The sequence below is a fragment of the Neomonachus schauinslandi genome, chromosome 15 (assembly GCF_002201575.2).
Source record: "Neomonachus schauinslandi chromosome 15, ASM220157v2, whole genome shotgun sequence".
Lineage (NCBI taxonomy): Eukaryota > Metazoa > Chordata > Mammalia > Carnivora > Phocidae > Neomonachus > Neomonachus schauinslandi.
In genome coordinates this window covers 22,692,115-22,712,728 of record NC_058417.1, presented here as the reverse complement: position 1 = coordinate 22,712,728, position 20,614 = coordinate 22,692,115, and the positions used below count along the sequence as shown (strand labels likewise).

Here is a 20,614-nt window from a genome sequence, read left to right as displayed (position 1 = left end):
CTTATACCTTAAGGAGCTAGAAAAATAACAAAGCCCAAAGCCAGTAGAAGGAAGGAATCTAGTCTGCTTTTAAAAACAATCCTGCAAATATTACTTCATTTTCAGCTTTATAGCACAAAAGGAGTATCTGCTAACTTTATCCATAAGCTTCATCGAAAGTTATACTAAAGGTAGGGGCGCTGGGTGGCTTAATCGGTTAAGCTGCTACCTTTGGCTCAGGTCATGGATCTCAAGGTCCTTGGGATCCAGCCCCATGCTGGGCTCCCTGCTCAGCAAGGAGTCTGCTTCTTCCTTTGCTGCTCCCCCCACCCCGCCCCCGTCGCTCTCAAATAAATAAGATCTTAAAACAAACAAAAAAGCTAAAGGTACATACAGACTTTCTTCCAAATTTTCAGCCCTGACAAGATTTCTAGCCTCATCTGCAGACTTAAGCAACTCTCAAACTTTATCAGTTTAGAAGGTCTTCACCATTTTCTAAAGCCATTATTTTATCTACTCCCAGATTAGAACACAGAAGGGCCTTTCACCTATTATGTTTGTGCCCACTAGTATTCAGATGGAGCCCCCAGGGCAGTATAGCAGGTTTGCAAAATGCACAGCAAGTTCTTTTCTAGACTATAAACGCATGAGGAAGACCAACTCTGTCTAAACAGTTACTTCTCAGTCAAAACCTAGTTCACCTGCTTACCTCCCATGATGTATTGGCAAGTGTTTGCGATGGATTCCATGACTTCCTTCCACAAAAGCATTGGGAGGCTTATGGTACACCGAAGCCAAAGATCCAATGTGGCAGATTAGCTCATCCAGCAGAGTTGGCTCAATAAGATCTGTCTCCTCAGAGATCAGTGGCTTCTCAGACAAGACTACTTCTTTGGCTGTGACAGGGTCCGTTGAGAGAAGGCGCCAATAAATATAGCCTCGGTCTCGAAGGTCAGGATTATCAGAATCCTAATGAAAGGCAAGGGCAAGAAGGTTTAAATGGAACTTTTCTCCAGACAGAAACCCAACCTGCTTGATTTATTATCAAGGCAATGCTGTAGTGATTTATAAAGAATTGGCTGTTAAGATATTTAAACTCAGGTGCCTGGGTGGCTCAGTCGATTAAGCGTCTGCCTTCGGCTTAGGTCATGATCTCAGGGTCCTGGAATTGAGCCCCACGCTGGGCTCCCTGCTCAGCTGGGAAGCCTGCTTCTCCCTCTCCCTCTGCTCCTCCCCCTGCCCATGCTCTCTCGCTCTCTCTCCCACCCTCTGTCAAATAAATAAATATTTTTTTAAATAAAAATTCTAAGTCTTCCCAAACATCCAACCGTTCCCCACTTTTAACTCTCCAGTGTGGTATGTATTCTTCCAGAAAGTGCCGGAGCATACATATACTCATTTTATACAAAACCAGTTTCACATTATATATACTGCGCTGCAAGGTGCTTTCCACATTAGCATATACACCTGCAAATTTCCCCTGTATATATAGCACTGCATCATTATTGACTAATGCCCTATCCATGGACATTTAGATTCCTGCCTCTTTCTCCCTTCTTCCTGCCATTCATTCATTCATTCATTCATGTGATCATTACAGAGTGGAAATGAATACCCTGGTATCTACCTCTCAGAGTCTGTGTGTACATGGTGGCATGTATACCCATGCTGTTCCAGTGCTACAAGAGTAAGTCCCTGTTTCAGTTATCTGTATTTAAAACACAAAGATATTTTCTTCAAAACTGGGCCAATCTGAGGGCTTACATGTGAGCTTCTAAGTAAGCAGATGAACTGGTTCATGATTTAACCATGTAAGGCACTTAGCATCCAGCTAAATATTGGCAGTGAACCCAATGGTTTTGACTACATTTTTTTTTTTTTTAAGATTTTATTTATTTATTTGACAGAGAGAGACACAGCGAGAGAGGGAATACAAGCAGGGGGAATGGGAGAGGGAGAAGCAGGGGGAGTGGGAGAGGGAGAAGCAGGCTTCCCACTGAGCAGGGAGCCCGATGCGGGACTCGATCCCAGGACCCTGAGATCATGACCTGAGCCGAAGGCAGACGCTTAACGATTGAGCCACCCAGGTGCCCCCTGACTACATGCTTTTAAATGGTTTTTCTGTTTATATTGTTTAATTTGCATCCACAGTGGATTACTGGTCAAAAACAAAAAAGCATAAAGAACACCAAGATATGGTAAGTTAGTTAACAGAGTATCAAAATGGTAAACATAACTTAAGATAATCTTTTTTTTAGATTTTATTTTATTATCACATACATAGGTTGCATCATTGGAACAGAACTGCATATATACATATATGCATTATATACCATATCAAAATGTTTGTAGTATTTGAAATGCCAGGGTTATAAAAAGGAAACTGATAGTATCCAATTTACATGATTTCTTTTTTGTTCTTGAGGAGTTGGGTAATTTGTTTATAAATAGCAGCCTGAAACCTCCTCACTTAGATTTTCATTTGGAAACAAAGTTTGAACATTATAAAACATAAATAAATTGATTTGATTTTTTAAGAGAGTAGAATATAAGTTTCTCAAAATAACAGGTCAGGAAAGCAATCCCCACCCCAGCTTTTTTTGATATATAAATTAAAAGTTAAATCTTAATTTATATATTCAATCCCCAAAGCACACCATTTGAAATTTGTAGACTGTGCTTTTTATTATATAATTAAAATGAATATTGCACATCACTTGACTGGGAAAATTCAGTCTTCTGTCTTTACAAATTAGTAATATTCTTGAGGTATTAAACTTTATAATACAATTTAATAATATACTGATTAAAATACTTTTTACTTCAAATTACTTATTTCCTCTATTATGCACATATTTAACCAAATAGCAAAAAAAAAAAAAAAATCCTGTGGGAATTTACAAAATTATGTACATCTATAAAAAAAAGTTTGAGAGGCGCCTGGGTGGCTCAGTTGGTTAAAGAGACTGCCTTCGGCTCAGGTCATGATCCTGGAGTCCCGGGATTGAGCCCCACATCGGGCTCCCTGCTCAGCAGGGAGTCTGCTTCTCCCTCTCCCGCTCCCCCTTCTTGTGCTCGCTCTCTCAAATAAATAAATAAAATCTTTAAAAAAAAAAAAAAGTTTGAGAGGCGCCTGGGTGGCTCAGTCTTTAAGCGTCTGCCTTCGGCTCAGGTCATGATCCCAGGGATCGAGCCCCACATCGGGCTAGGCTCCCTGCTCGGCAGGAAGTCTGTTTCTCCCTCTCCCACTCCCCCTGCTTGTGTTCCTTCTCTCGCTGTGTCTCTGTCAAATAAATAAAATCTTAAAAAAAAAAAAAGTTTGAGTCCCCCCAACAAATTCAAAACACGGGCAAAATGCTGCATATAGAATCACTGGATTAAAGGGTATACACACTGGGGGTGCCTAGGTGACTTAATTAAGTCTGACTCTTTTTTATTTTTACTTTTTAAAGATTTTATTTATTTGAGAGAGAGATCAAGCATGAGTGGGGATGGGGGGAGGGGCAGAGGGAGAAGCAGACACCCCACTGGGCAGGAAGCCTGATGCAGGGCTCGATCCCAGGACCCTGAGATTGTGACCTGAGCTGAAGGCAGACGCTTAACAGAATGAGCTACCCAGGTGCCCCAGTTCAATCTGACTCTTGATTTTGGTTTAGGTCATGACCTCAAGGTTGCGAGATTGAGTCTCATGTCAGGCTCTGTGCTGGGCATGGAGCCTGCTTGAGATTCTCTACCTCTCCCTCTGACCCCCCTTCTACCACATGCTCTCTCAAAAAATAAATAAATAAAATATAAAGGGTATATACACTGTAAATCTTAATAGACACAGACTTTAAAAATATAGTCCTATAAGAAATGAGTGCAAATTTTCCAAGACCTAAAGTTAAGAGCAGGCGAAGATCTCCACTGTTTGAACACTGCTGTTCTGAGGGCTGATTTGTTCGGCCTATTAAACGCTGGCCTTCACTGCCTCACTATTCATCTGGAGGCCACAAGAAATCAGGCCCAGTTAAGACTTGGGACATGAGGGGCACCTGGGTGGCTCAGTCGTTAAGCGTCTGCCTTCGACTCAGGTCATGATCCCAGGGTCCTGGGATCGAGCCCCACATCGGGCTCCCTGCTCGGCGGGAAGCCTGCTTCTCCCTCTCCCACTCCCCCTGCTTGTGTTCCCTCTCTCGCTGTCTCGCTTTCTGTCAAATAAATAAAATCTTAAAAAAAAAAAAAAGAAAAAACTTGGGACATGAAAACAGAAACTTTTTATGATTTTAGGGTGCCATTATGTGTTTGGTGACTCACAAAATTTGGTTTTGGATCTGCTTTTCTGTTAGCCCCATAGTTCCTTGCCAGGATCTGGAAAAACAGTACATTTCTAAAAATCTGAGAGCTTCCAAAACAATTCTTACCAGGGAAGCTCTTAAACTGGACTGTGTGTCAACATTATAACACACCAGGAAAGCCACTCAATGGCAGATTCCAGGGCCACATCACAGATTTTCATTCACTATGTCAGGAGCAGGCCCAGGAATTTATACGTCCAACAAGCAGCACGGGTGATTTTGATGATGGTGGTTTCCAGTTCACAGATAGAGAAGTCTTCAACTTAATTTTTCTTTCATATACTATACAGGGTAATTATTAAAGTCTGAACACTTCTGTGTATATTCTTAACTAATTCCTCTCTAACTACCAAAGCAAAGCAAACAAATCTTTAAAATGAAGCCTTGGATTCAAGGGTTCATTTTCTTTTCCCCTAATAATATTTCTAATTATACCACCACTTTAGTTAAAATTAGAAGCATAAATATTTCACATATACTTTACTGAATTCTAAGCACAGGTAAAAAAAATATTAATTAACTCTCAGATGGGAGAGGAGCAGTATTAATAAGAAATTTGTTCAGTCATGTCCTGAACCAGGGATGTGGCAGAAACAGAACCCCATCACCCAATTCAAATTAACACAACTTAGCTGATCACACTGCCCTCAATTTAAATTGGTACCAGCCAAAAGTATTAGGTTCAGCAGCTCTTCCTGCCCACGGGTCTTGTTCCTGTGCTTTAATAAAACCACCTTTTTGCGGGGTTGGGGGGGCGGGGATTAGGTTCTTATTTCACAAACTTGAGGGGAAAAAAAAAAGAGAAAAAACTTCCAGTAGAAATTTTATATATTTTATATATAGATATATGCACAATAATAATTACATACATATATGCACAATATGTAAATGTGCTTGTTCTTTTATGCTAACTCCTCAGATCTCATTAACCGATCAGAAAAGGCAGGGCTAGGGAAACTGCTTAATAATTATTTATAACCAAGTATGAAATAATCCTCCATAATGATCTTAAAACTACTAAGTTCACTTGTATGTATGGCTTATGCACAATAGTGATTCAAGCAGGGAAAGCAGGGCATTTGTAGTCTCAAAGTCATCCCTGACCTTCAGACTAGAGAAGCAGCACAGCACAGTAGATAAGGGCAAAGACACTGAAGCCAGGCTTCCTGGGTTTGAGTCCTAGCTCTGCCCCATACTAACTGGGCCTATGTCCCAGTTTCCTCATGTATAAAATAGGAATGAATAATACTGAACGGGGTACCTGGGTGGCTCAGATGGTTAAGTGTCTGCCTTCGGCTCAGGTCGTGATCCCAGGCTCCTGGGATCAAGCTCCATGTCCGGCTTTGGGCTCAGCAGGGAATCTGCTTCTCCCTCTCCCTCTGCCCCTCCCCTGCTCATGGTCTCTCTCTCTCTCTCTCTCTGTATTGCTCTGTCTCAAATGAATAAATAAAATCTTTAAAAAATAGGAAGAGTACAACAGTAGCAACCCTTATTGAGATTAAGTTAATATGTAAAGTGCTTACTAGAATGCCTGGTACATAGCAAGCACAATACAAATGGTTATTATTAAAGATTCTAGGGCACCTGGGTGGCTCAGTTGGTTAGGTGACTGCCTTCGGCTCAGGTCATGATCCTGGAGTCCTGGGATCGAGTCCCACATCGGGCTCCCTGCTCAGCAGGGAGTCTGCTTCTCCCTCTGACCCTCCTCCCTCTCATGCTCTCTGTCTCTCATTCTCTCTCTCACAAATAAATAAAATCTTAAAAAAAAAAAAAAATTATAGGGTGCCTGGGTGGCTCAGATGGTTAAGTGTCTGCCTTCGGCTCAGGTCATGATCCCAGGGTCCTGGGATAGAGTCCCACATCGGGCTCCCTGCTCCTTGGGAGCCTGCTTCTCCCTCTGCCTCTCTCTCTCTCTCTCTGTCTCTCATGAATAAATAAATGAAATCTTTAAAAAAAAAATTATAAAGATTCTATACTAGTCCTTGTACAAAAAGTCTAGAATCAGGAATATCTGATGGTTTACTTATACCCTGCCCTGTCCTAGAAAAGGACTTAGCAAAGCTTACAAAAATGCATTCAAGGCTAGAGAGCCTAAATCAAACTAAAAACAGAAAAATCCATCCCACAATGACCTACACATTTTCTACAGAAGATCCTTAAATTTGATTCTAAGGTTTCCAACTGACATGAACAAGAAATCTAGTCAGGTAAGCCATTCAGATGGGCAGTTAACTACATACCAATGCTTAGGAGAATCCAAAACTGGTTAGGAATTTGTTTGATGGAACCTCATAAAGAAAAACAACATATAAATGGAGTAACAAATAACTTTGACAACAGATCCAAAGAGGACAGTTTCTCATGACAACCCTTACTACAAGATGATGGTATCCATATAATTTAGTAAATGAAATTCTATTAGGGGTTAGGTATAATTCAGTCTAGATAGCCAGCCCTCTAATAATCTGGCTTGATTCAGTGGTGAATTTCAACTATTTGTAAGAACAGAGAGTCCTTGTATCCTTTAAGCAATCCTCCCTAAACACTTTATCTCAGGCAAGTTTTGATAAATACTAGAAGATGATAAGATTGAGTTTGAACTCTGACAAGAATAAAAAATACAGCTCTCTTATGATGCCTTTTAAATACAGACCCATAAGCCTTACACAGGAGATGGAAATAGGGTTGAGAACTTGTGAATACAAGAGGAACCTACCAAGGACACTTGCTTGATTATAAGATTATCCCTATCTAGAGATGAGCAGAGAGAGAAGGCCCAGATTCTCTTCAGAAATTTGTTTTAAATCCATCTTAACACAGATCCAAACGAGTGATCAAGGGTTTAGACTAGGAAGTCTAGAATGCTCACTTCAACAAGGTAATATTAAATATCCACTGCCTTGATGGTTATAGAAACTGCTTTGCTTCAGGCAAAGGAAGATGTTTAAAAGGGAAGTTTAAAAAAAAAAAACTTCAAAGAACTCTTACAAATAAATTTTAAAAGATGTAAAATTAGTAATAGGAAAGATGACAGGTTAGAACTAGGCAAAGTGCTGTGAAAGGATTTTAAATTTTGATAAAATACCACTATAAAGAGATGAGTAAGAAAAATGGTAAACTGAATATCTGACTCAGATTCCTATGTAGACACACACCTGAACTTCCGCCTGCTACAGCTAGCCTGTTCGTAAATTCAATTAAGAACATAACTAAATTATGATGAATTGATGATTACTCTTCTAGTTACACTAGATAAAATAATTATTTTGATCTCTGTGAATCTAAAATGGTGACCCGATCTCTATGGCCGGCTGCCACATTCCTGAAATCAGAACTCATCCGAGGGAGGACCAAAAATATCCAATAATTAAGGAGGCAGCATAAGCACTTTAAAATTATTTAAAGAGACAGGCAATCAACTCTAGAAGGTAGAACAATACCTGAGACCTTTGTCAAGGCATTTACCAGCATTACATTGTACTTTCATTTGAAGCTAAAATTAAGTCCCCCAAAAGGAGTGAGATTCAAGTGAGTCACCCAGTATTATGAGACTCAATGTCGTTTTCACATAGTAGGTCCTTCATTGACAGTAAAAAAAAATCTTAAGTTCAATTTTCATGAACTATCATAAAAACTGGAGTCAGTCAATTCACTTAGAAGCCATAGAACCAGCTATAATTCAGTGGTATAAGTAGACACTATTTTTATATTTTAACAGGATCTAAAGACTGTACCCTTTCCAATTAAAACGTCTCCAAATAAATCATCTTAGAGTTTCCTGATTTCCTAAATATAAAACCAGACAAATCAAACCCACACTTTTTCTAGATTTCATACCTGTGTTGCCAAACTCAAGACTTGCTGTACCAGCTCCTGTGTTTCTGACGGTTTCTTAAGAAACAGCTTCACGATGGCAGTAAGCAGAGTGAGCTGCACCTAAGGGCATGACATAATTTAACAGATAAAGTGAAAGGTATTTACATTATTCCCTACCATCATTTCCAAAGTAGTGCTTACCCATCCATGAATTACTATGGGGGCTTTCTGATTCTGATTAAGAGACAAAGGCTAAAACTCAGCCATTATCAAAAATAGCAGGTCAAAGGTATTCATCAAGAACTTAATAGCCTCTTATCCCCAAATTGCATTTTTGGCATCAAAAATTGCTTATTTATTAAATCCCTTATTATTTACTTCCGCCAAAAGATACAACTTAGGGAGAATTAGGGAATTATCTGTCATACTAGGGCAAGAGCCAAAAAATAGTAAAATCGCACTGATCACAGCTAATTAAGAGTGGGCTACAGGCTTGTATGTGTTCCTTGTAAAGGCCCATTAAAATTACTATGGCTGAATTACATACATGACTTTCAATGTGCAGTGAGTGCAAATGCCAGGGGAAAGGAGTTTTATAATTTATCTGCTTCTCTGGGCCCGTGGCTCCGAGGTCAGGTCTCTCCATTTTGGTAGAGGAGAGGCAGAAGATGGGAGGAAGTCTAACCACCCACAGAGAATCTTTCCAAACTGCACATGCCAGACCTCACCCCAGCCCCAGGTGAGAAACCCTGCTGTAATGAGCCACAACCATAAGGAATAGGAATAGGTCATCTTCTGGTGAGAGAAAATGAAGAAGTGGTAACTTTAAAGTGTGGTTCTGGACCACTACCAGCAGCAGCATCCTGAACCTGGTAAGAAATGAAAATGCTTAAGCCCATCTCAGACCCAACAAGTCAGAAATACTAAGGATGGGGCCCAGCAACCTGTGCTTTAACAAACTCTCTAGGTTCATTAAAGTTTGAGAATCACTGGTCTAAGGCAGATTTGTCCCACCAGAAATCGGCACAAATGAAAAGATGAATTTATATATAAATTCTCTCTCTCTCTCTCTCTCACACACACACACACACACACACACACATGAAAGTGCATAACCTTTACTTTCCCTGATATATTCCCCAAAAGATCAGACACAGGACACAGATGAGAACTTACCTGGGTGCTTTCATCATGAAAACCCTCCAGGAAGCTCTCTAGTAACTCATCTGCATTGTCAATTCTCTCAGCATATTCTCCCACAATCCAAATCATAGCTGCTCGAGCGTCTGGTTCATCCAGTGAGTCTAAGTTCTCACACAGAGTGGCAATGATACTTTCATACCTGATTTAACAAAATGGACTATGGTTACATTGGGCACAAATGAGAACTGTATTTAACAATGAAGGCTAAAAACAAAACCACCAACAAGGTACCCTAAACCGAACCACCAAACTATAAAGGCTTTTGGTCAAGAGAATGCAGAAGCTCTAAGCCAGATTATGTCTTAAATTTCCCTTCAATTATGTTTTCATAACTGGACCATAAACTGTTATAAAAAACTCATCAGATATTCTTTTCACAAGGAAAAATTAACCTGCGGTATAAGATAATGCCACTAACTTATAATTTCTAACAATCTTTCCTATAACTAGATCAGAGAATTTCCCTATGTATTATTCCATTTTGCCTTCATGGTAGAGGAACAAAAATTCCACTTTACTTCTAGGAAAATGGAGTTAGACAACAGCATCCAGACTAGAAACAGTAATTTTGTCCACTAATCCACTAATTCTGCTTTTTCTGGAGATCTTTATGTCTTTCCTCCCAAGGCACCCACACTAATGACTTGCTTCTCCAAAGAAACAAATAATTCAATTATTTATTTTCATTTGTACAGGCCTATAGTGCTCTCATTTTTACCATGTTGAATCCATCTCCTTGGCTAACATAGTTTTAAATATAAAAATGACAATGTGGGGATGCCTGGGTGGCGTGGTTGGTTGAATGTCCAACTCCTGGTTTCAGCTCAGGTCATGATCTTGGGGTCATGGGATCGAACCCCATATCAGGCTCCGTGCTCAGCAGAGTCTGTTTAAGTTTTTTCTCCCTTTGCCCTCCCTCCTTGCTTGCTCGCTCTCTCAAAAATAAATAAATCTTTTAAAAAAAATGACAATGTGTAATAAATTAGATGTAGACAACTGAATAGTACATTTAATTGTTTGCCCTACTTCCACTGATTAAACCAGGTTCTTGATAGCACTTTCTTATAATTAAACTGTCATAACCCCTTATTAATAGAAACCAGAAATGGGCACATTTCTCTGCTAATCACAATGAAATATACATCTCCACCCTTAGTCTTTCTAAACTTAGAAACCCAACTCTCCTCTTTTCTGGGAGAGTGGTCCTTTTCCCAAAAATACCACTTCTAAAATTTAAAAAATATATATATAATGCTTAATAAACCACTACCTTGCTAAATACGGTATTTCTTCTAATTCTGAGTCCACCACTAAGCTAACTTATTCCAAGTTGCTTCATTTAACACTATCTTTAAAGACTAATCAGAATCTTCAGCACAACACATCTCTATGATTATAAGCAAAATGAGATTTAGGACGCTTACAAGACCTGCTCTTATTTCACCCTTTCAGATCCTTTAATCACTTGCCTTCAAAATCAAACCTAATGAAGTATTTTTGCTTCATAAATAAGAGGGCTCAATGTGAAAAATCTGTGGAGTGAAACTGTAAGATTTTGCATACTTTTATGGGAATAGCTATAATACTGCAGAAAAGGACAGAGACTGATAATTCGTCACATGTTCTATAATTTTCTACAAAGTAGTAGGTAACATGCAAAGTAAACAGTGTAACTGTCACCTTCCTGGCTTTTGCAATCATGTGGCTATTAATTTACCATTCAAACTGAAACATTTATTTCTGAGAGTGAAAAGAAGCACAAATATTAATTATGCCTGCTAACAGGCATAAACTGAAATACGCCTGGACAATCTGTAATATGTGGGCTTTCTATGTAATAGTAACGTCACCGACAAAGAATCTGGTCAACTTCAGTATATGACAGTTGACTGTCATTCAGCTTCAAATCCTCTCAAAGCAATAAAGCAGGATGAAAAATCAGGTTTTGATCCCTGTGCTAACCACCTTATATATTTTTTTAACATTTAAAACATACTTTTATGTTTTTAAAAAATTATTTTTCATAATAAAGTATCCTATTTTAACAGGATTTTTAACAAAGTTTCCTATTATGACTAGTTATATTACAAAGTATAATTCTTACCTAGCCAATTTCAAAGTGCCTTACTTAAACATTTCCTAAATGTTTTGAGGAAGAAGGTAGAAGTATTTGGACATACTTGTTGGGGTATTTGCGAAAGATGTCCCTGATGACGACAATTGCCTCTTGGACCACATAATTTACTTTGGTTTGGATGAGATCAAGCAATGTGCTTACACAGCGCTCAGCAGATTGCTACAAAGAAGAACATAATAAATGACAAGTCAGATGATCTCTCCAATAACGCAACCTCAATATAAAGATAACTTTGAAACATACAGGTGCACCAACTAGACTAGACTAAAAGATCAGGCACTTAATTTGACCAAGCTACACTAGACGCTAGGCTATTTGATGGAGATACACAGAAGTTCCAGATATACCCCAAATTTTATTCATTGCAAAATATATTGACAGGTAAGTTGATTCAAACGAAAATAATCGTCTTGGATAGCCACGGAGAACAGAAACAAGAAGAAAGAATGCGTCAAGGTAGGAGGAAAGAAGAAAGAAAGAATAAGCCAAGGTAGGTCTTTTTCTGGAGTTCATGGGTAAGTGGAGACAGAAGAAGGCATCTTTGAACCTCTTGAAATGAAATTGCCAAATTGCATATATGCATACAAGTATGTTTTCCAGGCAGAGGGTCCATAGCTTTCATTATGTTTTCAAAGTTATCTGTGACTCAAAAAACTCTAAGGAAAATTTGCCATCTTCTGAACTATATAACTGAAAGTCTATGGCCTTAAATTGCAATTTTCCCCAGCCTATAGTTCATTTATAAGATTTAATCTATTAATCTTTTATTAATGAAGGGACTATGGGAGAATATAAGTGATAAAACTAATATACTGCAACTATAAGTCATAGTTTTTTAAAAGGAGAAGGGTTTCAGACAAGAGATCCTAAAAATCAAGGACTGATTTATCATATATCACAATGTACTACAATGGGTCACTCCATTACCTACCTCCTGATAAGATGCAATAGAAAGTACACAGCATCGCCGAAGAGGTACTTTTGCCTAACACTGAACATGAACATTACCAAATCTCTAAATTTAATTATCTACAGGGGATGGCAGAATGAGAAAAACAGTATCACTAAAATACAACCAGCCAGGGCGCCTGGGTGGCTCAGTTGGTTAAGCGACTGCCTTCGGCTCAGGTCATGATCTTGGAGTCCCGGGATCGAGTCCCGCATCGGGCTCCCTGCTCAGCGGGGAGTCTGCTTCTCCCTCTGACCCTCCCCCCTTCTTGTGCTCTCTCTCTCTCACTCTCAAATAAATAAAAATTTAAAATAAAATAAAATAAAATACAACCAGCCAAATCCAGACTCTGGGAAATTATACAAGCCTAATGACCTTTAATAAATGGCACCAAAAGTAAGTAAGTAAAGACTTAAGAGACATTAACCAAATGCAACATGTGGATCTTCTTTAGATTTTTATTTGAACAAGCCAACTATAAAAAGACACTGACACAATTAGGGAAAACTGAATATGGGCTAGATCTTCAATGAGATTAAGAATTATTGCTAGTTGTTGGGTACAGTAATGGTATTGTGACAATATATTTTTTTAGGGACGTTCTCTATTAGATACACACACTGGACTACTCTAGTAAAAGCCTATCTGGGATCCGCATTAAAATTCAATTAGCACTCCACTCCCTGAAGGGGAGGGAGAAGATAAAAGCAGTAACATGTTATTTGTTCAAAATGGATGATGTGCAATGAGAGCTCATTATCAACTTTAGTGTATGCCTGAAAACTACGATAATAAAATCTTTCAAAGGTACTAAGTTAAACCACTCCAAGCAATTTAATGAAAACAAAACTGCATCTTGAGGTTATTCATCTGATGACTCTATTGCTCCATGAAATGACTCTGCCATCTTTTATGTATTTTTTCCAGTTTTGGATTCTATTTTATTCATTTTTAGCTAGTAATTCCTGTGCAGTTACTGCAACAGAAAAATAATTGATAAAACTTAAGTTGTGATAAATTATAAAGTATATAGGATAAGGCTGCTTTAAGATGTAAATTATCATAAATGAAATAATACAGATACAGTGATTAACACAGGGCTTGATATAAAGCTCACATTTAGTGAGCCCTTCCTATCACTATTATAATAAAGAAAAAAGGCCATTTCCTATGATGCATCAGTATTTGAAAAACATTTAAGTCTGGGACAGTAATTTTCAAGCAAATCGTCATCTCAACCATACTGCTTTTTGATTAACGAAAAAGAAAGCCCACCATTATTACAGCAGTATGGCAGAGGGGCAAGAGTAAACTAAACATCCAATCACTGTTCAGACAGAAAAGTCCAGAAACAGAGAAATACATACGCACTTATAAAATTTAGTATGAGACAAAATTTCTTAACAATGAGGAAAGGATGATTTGTTCTGGTGGTTGATCTCACCCTCATATTTTTCACCAAAATTCTTTCTAATTGTTTTAATTATTAAAAATATCTTTAAGTGTAAAAAACCAGAATCTTCACCATAAAAGTAGACAATAACACTGAGTTTTAGTTTGAAGTGAAGCACAATCTTCTATGGTGCCACTAAACAACTACTGAGAAAACAACATTCTGCCACTAAACAACTACTGAGAAAACAACTACTGAGAAAACAACTCACCACATAAGGAAATGTAAACTTCTATGCATCAAGATAGTAAATGAAATAGAAAGGAAAACAAATTGGGAAAATAACTGCTAACAAAATGAGGGATTGATATCTTTAATTATAAAGGATTGTTTTAAAAAAACCAATGTGGAAAAGCCCATTGGAAAAGGTGCACAGGATGTGAACAAGCAATTCCAAAGGACTAACAAATGAAAACAGCTCGCCTTCACTAGAGATCAAAGATGTGGCTACACGAAATAAGTCAATCAGAGAAAAACAAGTATCATATGATCTCACTGATATGTGGAATTTGAGAAACAAGACAGAGGATCATAGGGGAAGGGAGGAAAAAAATGAAACAAGATGAAACCAGAGAGGGACACAAACCATAAGAGACTCTTAGTCTCAGGAAACAAACTGAGGGTTGCTGGAGTGGAGCGGGGTGGGAGAGATGGGGTGGCTGGGTGATGGATATTGGGGAGCGCTGTGATTTGTGTAAGACTGATGAATCACAGACCTGTACCTCTGAAACAAATAATACATTATATGCTAAAAAAAAAAAAGACTTGGCTACAAAGTCCTCTTTATACCACTATTTGGAAAAAGAGCAGGAACTTTAAGGTACTACAATAAGAGGAAGGTTAAATAATGAAGCAATCAAACATTATGTCTATAATCCATTAAAAATTATGTCAAATGTTAACAGTAACATGGAAAAATGTCCACGTATAATTTAATGAAAAAGGCAGACTACAGAATAACATTTCTAGGATGATCTCATTTTTGTAAAAAGTACACCTATGTATGATGGACTACATAGACGAAGACTGAAAATCACAACCACATCATCTCTGGGAGGGTGGAATAGGTAGGAGAAAACAGTGTTCCATTTTCATTTAACTTGTCTTTTTTTATAATTTTATTTAGTAAACACATATGGCTTTCCTAACAGGAAAAATATAATCTCTGTTCTTAAATTAAGGGATGAATATGGTGGCTAACTGAACAAAATAAAAATAAATAAATAAATAAAGGGATGAGACACATATCAGTATCTTATCTTGATTTATAGAAAGTAGAAATAGTGAACACCAGAGAGCAGAAGACTAGGAAGCTTAGAACTTACTGCCTTAATCTCTCTCAAAGAAATAAAATCATTTGATTTTATCTGGAAGACTAAGAAGGACCAGGGGTTTATCTCCTCCTTAAAGAAATAGGTATACACTGGAAATATATACAATTTTGTCAATCATACCTCAATAAAGTTGGGGGTGAGGGAGAGTAAAAGCTACTAAAAAAAACAGACAAAAAAGAAATAGGCAAAAGTTTCTGAAAAAACAATACTATAGGATTACCTTTCCAGTACTATTTATTGATTGAGCAGCTTACTGCTTAATCTTTAACCTAACCATCTGGAACAAAATTATGTATTTTTTTCACCTCAGGATACTTACAGCAACATAGAAACATCTGTATTTACAGTTATGATAAAAATACAACTCAAACTCTTAAAGACATCTAAACTTTCCAACAGGCCCTGCTCTCACAGCTAAGCATGAAACTAAAATTCATTTTTTCTCATCTGTCATATCTTTGGAACCAACTACACATTAAAAAAAGGGTAAGATGCCGTGAAAGAATGCAGTAGCTTGGTTTAGAGGCTACCCAGAAAGTCTACTACAATCCCCTCACTGGTTCATCCCCCTTCCCATGAATGCTTAGTTAGAAACAGGCAATCATCACCTCTCCTGCCCCAGTGACTGTATTTGGGTCAGGCAACTCTTTCCAACTGATAACCTTCATGACTGAAACAGGTCTAGGAAAAGCGCTCCAGCAAATACAGGCAACCTAAGAGAGCTAGAAGGCAGGAACCTTGAAGGCTGATCTTAATCACTTCTAGACAAAGTTCATTCCTCACATACTCTCATATTCCCACCAGGGCACCCTGAGTCAAAGGAAGAAGTGAAAGGCATCAGAAGTTTAACCCTTCCAGAAGATTATGAACTATTTTTCCATTAGTCACAATACATGGCATTAACAGCCTCTAGAGATCCAGATGGAGAATGCTTTCTAGTAATTCCAGGGATTGAAAACCTCTTTTAACTTTGGAATGATACAATTTTGTATTATTCTTTAGAGCTCTGCCAAAGAAGTCAATAAGACAATGACAGTCTGGCAATGAATAGCACAAAATTACTCTTTATGCTACCAAAATCTCTCTGAAAATTAAGTAAATAGGTAAGAAAAGGAGTAAGAAAAGAAAAAGAAAAAAGAATGTGAAGAGTGATGATAAAAAAAGATGTATCAAGATCCAATAGTCAGACATCCCCATTCCTCAATGGAGCAACAAAACGTATTAAATACCTGAAGCAACTAGGCTATGAGAACCAGGAGTAGAAACCAGGATGAATTAACTAAGTCTTGCTCCAACAACTAGACTGCTACATGATTTATCAGTGGTAACGACATGAAGCAGCCCTGTCTCAAATAAAAACAAGGAAGGCCAATTAGGAACTTGGCTTTCATAGATGCTTCTCTGACACAGCATCTGTTTCCTTCCGTTCCCAAGAAGTACTGGACAGACTGTACAAATTATTTTAGTATACTTGAGAAATTATATGGTCCAACCCTCTGACTCTAAGCAGAACTGCATACAGTCAAGTAGCAAGAACATATATGGAGCTCTGAATCCACAAATCATAGCAAACAGAGGCCTTCATTAATTCCAACACATTTCTGAATGATGAACAAGGGGAGGACCGGAGACTGATGAAGTAGGGCAGTGCAAATTGTAGCCCATAACACATACTGGAAGGCTGCAACCAAGCTAAAAATCAATCTGCCCTTGAAGATCACAGAGAGGCTCTTTCAGAGGACACTGAAGTAAAGATCAACTCCCTGCCCTAAAGCAGAAACCTGTTAGTCAGCAGCCCGGCCTATGCTCACAGAAGTCCTGATTGACTTTTCTGTTATCTCATTCTTAAATATAAATGGGTTGCAATTTATTATATGTGTGCTATATGCCTCAATGAAAAAATTATATACAGACATGCAAAGGTCGCCATTCGATACTCCAGATAATTTAAACCGCAGACACAAAACACTGTAATTCATATCCCCAGAGACTCAAGAAGCTATTGCAATCACACAAAAATGAATGCCGTGAGAGAAGTACCAATAACAAGAAAGAGTTATGAAGAGAGGCCCCATGGAATGATGGCTATGCAGAGGCCAAACAAGCAATAAGCCAGACTGCAGCAAGTGAGAGGACAGAGGACCGGAAAACAGAAGGGTCCAGGATACAGGTTCGATACTATGCTTGAAAAGCTGGAAGAAGGGCGCCTGGGTGGCTCAGATGGTTAAGCGTCTGCCTTCGGCTCAGGTCATGATCCCAGGGTCCTGGGATCGAGTCCCGCATCGGGCTCTCTGCTCCTTGGGAGCCTGCTTCTCCCTCTGCCTCTCTCTCCCTCTCTCTGTCTCTCATGAATAAATAAATGGACTCTTTAAAAAAAAAAAAAAAAGAAAAGCTGGAAGAAAGGGATGCCATGAAGACACACAATGCAAGAAAAAAACAAAGGCCATTATAGAAACTCCAGAAAAAAAAGACTCTATAAGAAAGAAAATATAATCATTTGTATTATACTGGCTCTACGTATTTGGTCATAATAGGGAATTTTGCAAGCCTTTAGCTGACAGAACAATAAATGAAGGCATATTATCTCAAGTTACAAAGATAATCTATATAGGAAGGAAAAAACCTCATGATACAACTATTGGAGAATAGGAGGGTTCAAGTAGGAATGGTGGGGTACATGAACTGTTACTTAACTCACAGCACAAAGTTAATAGATAATATCTATAATTGGTAAATCAATAAATACCATATTATTTAGAAATATGGAAGCAGCAAAGTAACTGAAACTAGAAGGACTTAAAAATTATTCCCTCTAGGAGTTTTAACTATGTGCTTTATTATTTTAATAAGTTTAAAAAACATATTTTAAAAAAAGGAGTGAAAAGAACACTCTAAATCCCGTAATGCGATCACAACTACCATCAGACACTTGCCTCCACTTTGATGGCACACCGTCCAATGGCCCGCACAGCCTTGCGAACAAAGTCAACATCCACCTCTGTGGCATATTCCTTTAATTCCGCCAGAACCTGTTAAAAATCCAGGAAGTGAATAATCAATAAGGATTCTCAAACAGCAATTTCATGGCCTAGCTGCTTCTGAAGGCCAGACCTTAAGATCTAAGTGATTTATAAACTTGAATCTGCTTTAAGTCTGACCTGAGCAATGTTAGCTTGGGATGCTAAACGAATCATGATGTCCAGTTTCTCTAGTTTAACATAGATGGGATCATTGTACTTCACAAAGAAGACTTTGATTTCCTGCTTCAAGATTTCAGGCCTGTGGTATACAGAAACACATGATAAGGAAGGCAAGACATAAACTGATATATCCTTCTAAGTCTGTATGAATATCTAATCTGTGCTCCAGCCACTTCACCCCATCTGCCAAACCTCACAAACTTCCTTTATACACCTCTAAACGGTTTCTCTTTGGCAGACAATTTTTAAGGGCTAGAGTACATATTGCTAAGAACTGCTGGAAGAACAACAATCTGGCTCTAAACTATGGCCTAAACCGTATGAACCAGGCACTAGCTAGTACACTATTAGGAGGCTCATCAGAAAACAAACTAAACTGTAGAGCAACACCAAGTGTTTACCACAGGAACACTCCAAAAGCAACAGTTAGCCTCCTGATCCTGGGCAGGCTGCTCTGCCATACAACATTTTCATTTCCATATATTAAAAAGAACTTGATACTGGCCTCTGTAAAATCGGTATTATTAAGCTTAATTCAAAATCACAAACACTTTAATCACCAATTCATTGTTTCCCAACCTTTTCTGGACAATTAGATTGATATTCCTCAGGGCGACGTACTGCACCTCTGGCTCCCCAGACAGCAAAGTGACAAGTGGAGGGGCCAACTTCTTCAGCAGCATATTGTAGTAGTCGGAGTCCTTGGGTAACAACTCCAGAAACTTCATTAGGACTTTTACCGCTGAAAGCACCACTGCTGAGTTGGCATGAGATAGCCGGGGAGTCACACGCTCACAGATGCTGAGGGCAGAAAAGGAAAATTAACATCTTGAATTATAATTTCTTTGCTCAATCCAGCCCATAGTGTACTGTGTCAGAGTCCCATGGCCCAAGTATCAAGAAACTAGAGAATCGGTGAGGAAAGTCAAAGCTCCATGTGTAGACAAAACTGGGATCCTACACTGCAGAAGCTTTCATTCCCAGCAAACTACAGACAGAGCAGGGACATCAGAAGACTTCAGGAGACCAAAATAAGGGATGCTCAAACTGGAAGGAAACTAGGCAATACGCCAAACACTTGAGGCTCACACCATTTACCCTCCTGTTTTACAGTCTTCTCCATCTCCCCATATTACATAAGGGCTCCTTGCCTCACAACCCATTTCTCCTCAACATACAGGATGTCAAATTAAGTTCTGAGAGTTACTTCATAGTGAGAGATATCAACCGTGACTGAAGGTTTCATAAGATGCAGGAGGAGGTGAGTTGAGCAGGAAAACAACACAACGCCTTACCTTCATGATAATAAGGAAATCTCTGAAAGGCTTTTTAAGTAACAGAACACCACTGCAATATTTTCCCAAACACTTCCCCCGTTCTCCTAGCCCCTGCCTACCCACACTTAAAGGCCTCACTAAATCTTGAGTATGTAATTATCTGTTGAGGGTTCTTCAGAAATTAACCTAATTTTGATAGCTCTTGGGCAACATGAGAGGCTAAGTGATTTATATTCAGTTAAGGATTCAAGATAAGTAAGTGGGGTTTCTCTCCCTTCCTCTGGTATCTAACTGGCTGACTCCCTGACCTCCCTCAGGTCTTTATACAAATGCCACCTTCTCAGTGAGGCCTTCCCTGACTACCCTTTTACAAAATACAATTCCTCATCCCCAAATGTTCAGCATTTCTTAGATCTCCTCCCTATTTTATATTTCCCGTTAGGGCTTATCAACCTCTGACATATTATATATTGTATTATATATACTTCTGCCCCATCCCTCAGAATAAGTGTTCCATGAGGGCTACGATTCTTTTTTTTTTTTTTTTTTTAAGATTTTATTTATTTATTTGACAGAGCGAGAGCAGGAACACAAGCAGGGGGAGTGGGAGAGGGAGAAGCAGGCTTCCCACTGAGCAGGGAGCCCGATGTGGGGCTCGATCCCAGGACTCTGGGATCATGACCTGAGCTGAAAGCAGACGCTTAACAACTGAGCCACCCAGGTGCCCCAAAAATGAAAAAATTTTTAAAAGCAAGCAGGGCTACGATTCTGTCGACAGTATATCCCCAGGGCCTAGAACAATGCCTGGCATGCAGCATAGACTCAATAAATATTTGTTAAGTGAATGTACAAATAAATGTGAGATGTCAATGGCCAACAAAAAATAAAATTCTATATAAAGTTCTTTCCATAAGATATTTGTACTTTTT

At 38.6% G+C, this 20,614-nt stretch overlaps 1 protein-coding gene across 2 annotated transcripts in view; it reads right to left on the bottom strand.

Moving 5' to 3' along the window:
• The window catches only part of AP2B1 (adaptor related protein complex 2 subunit beta 1), a 125,073-nt gene that overhangs the window by 63,814 nt on the left and 40,645 nt on the right, over positions 1-20,614 (bottom strand). For both annotated transcript variants that reach the window (XM_021704518.1, XM_021704520.2), the window contains exons 7-13: positions 18,988-19,209; positions 18,367-18,487; positions 18,142-18,237; positions 11,516-11,631; positions 9,309-9,474; positions 8,154-8,252; positions 689-948 (exon numbers count right to left, since the gene is read on the bottom strand). In XM_021704518.1, the coding sequence (XP_021560193.1) occupies positions 689-948; positions 8,154-8,252; positions 9,309-9,474; positions 11,516-11,631; positions 18,142-18,237; positions 18,367-18,487; positions 18,988-19,209 (1,080 nt within the window). The remainder of the gene's footprint in view (positions 1-688; positions 949-8,153; positions 8,253-9,308; positions 9,475-11,515; positions 11,632-18,141; positions 18,238-18,366; positions 18,488-18,987; positions 19,210-20,614) is intronic.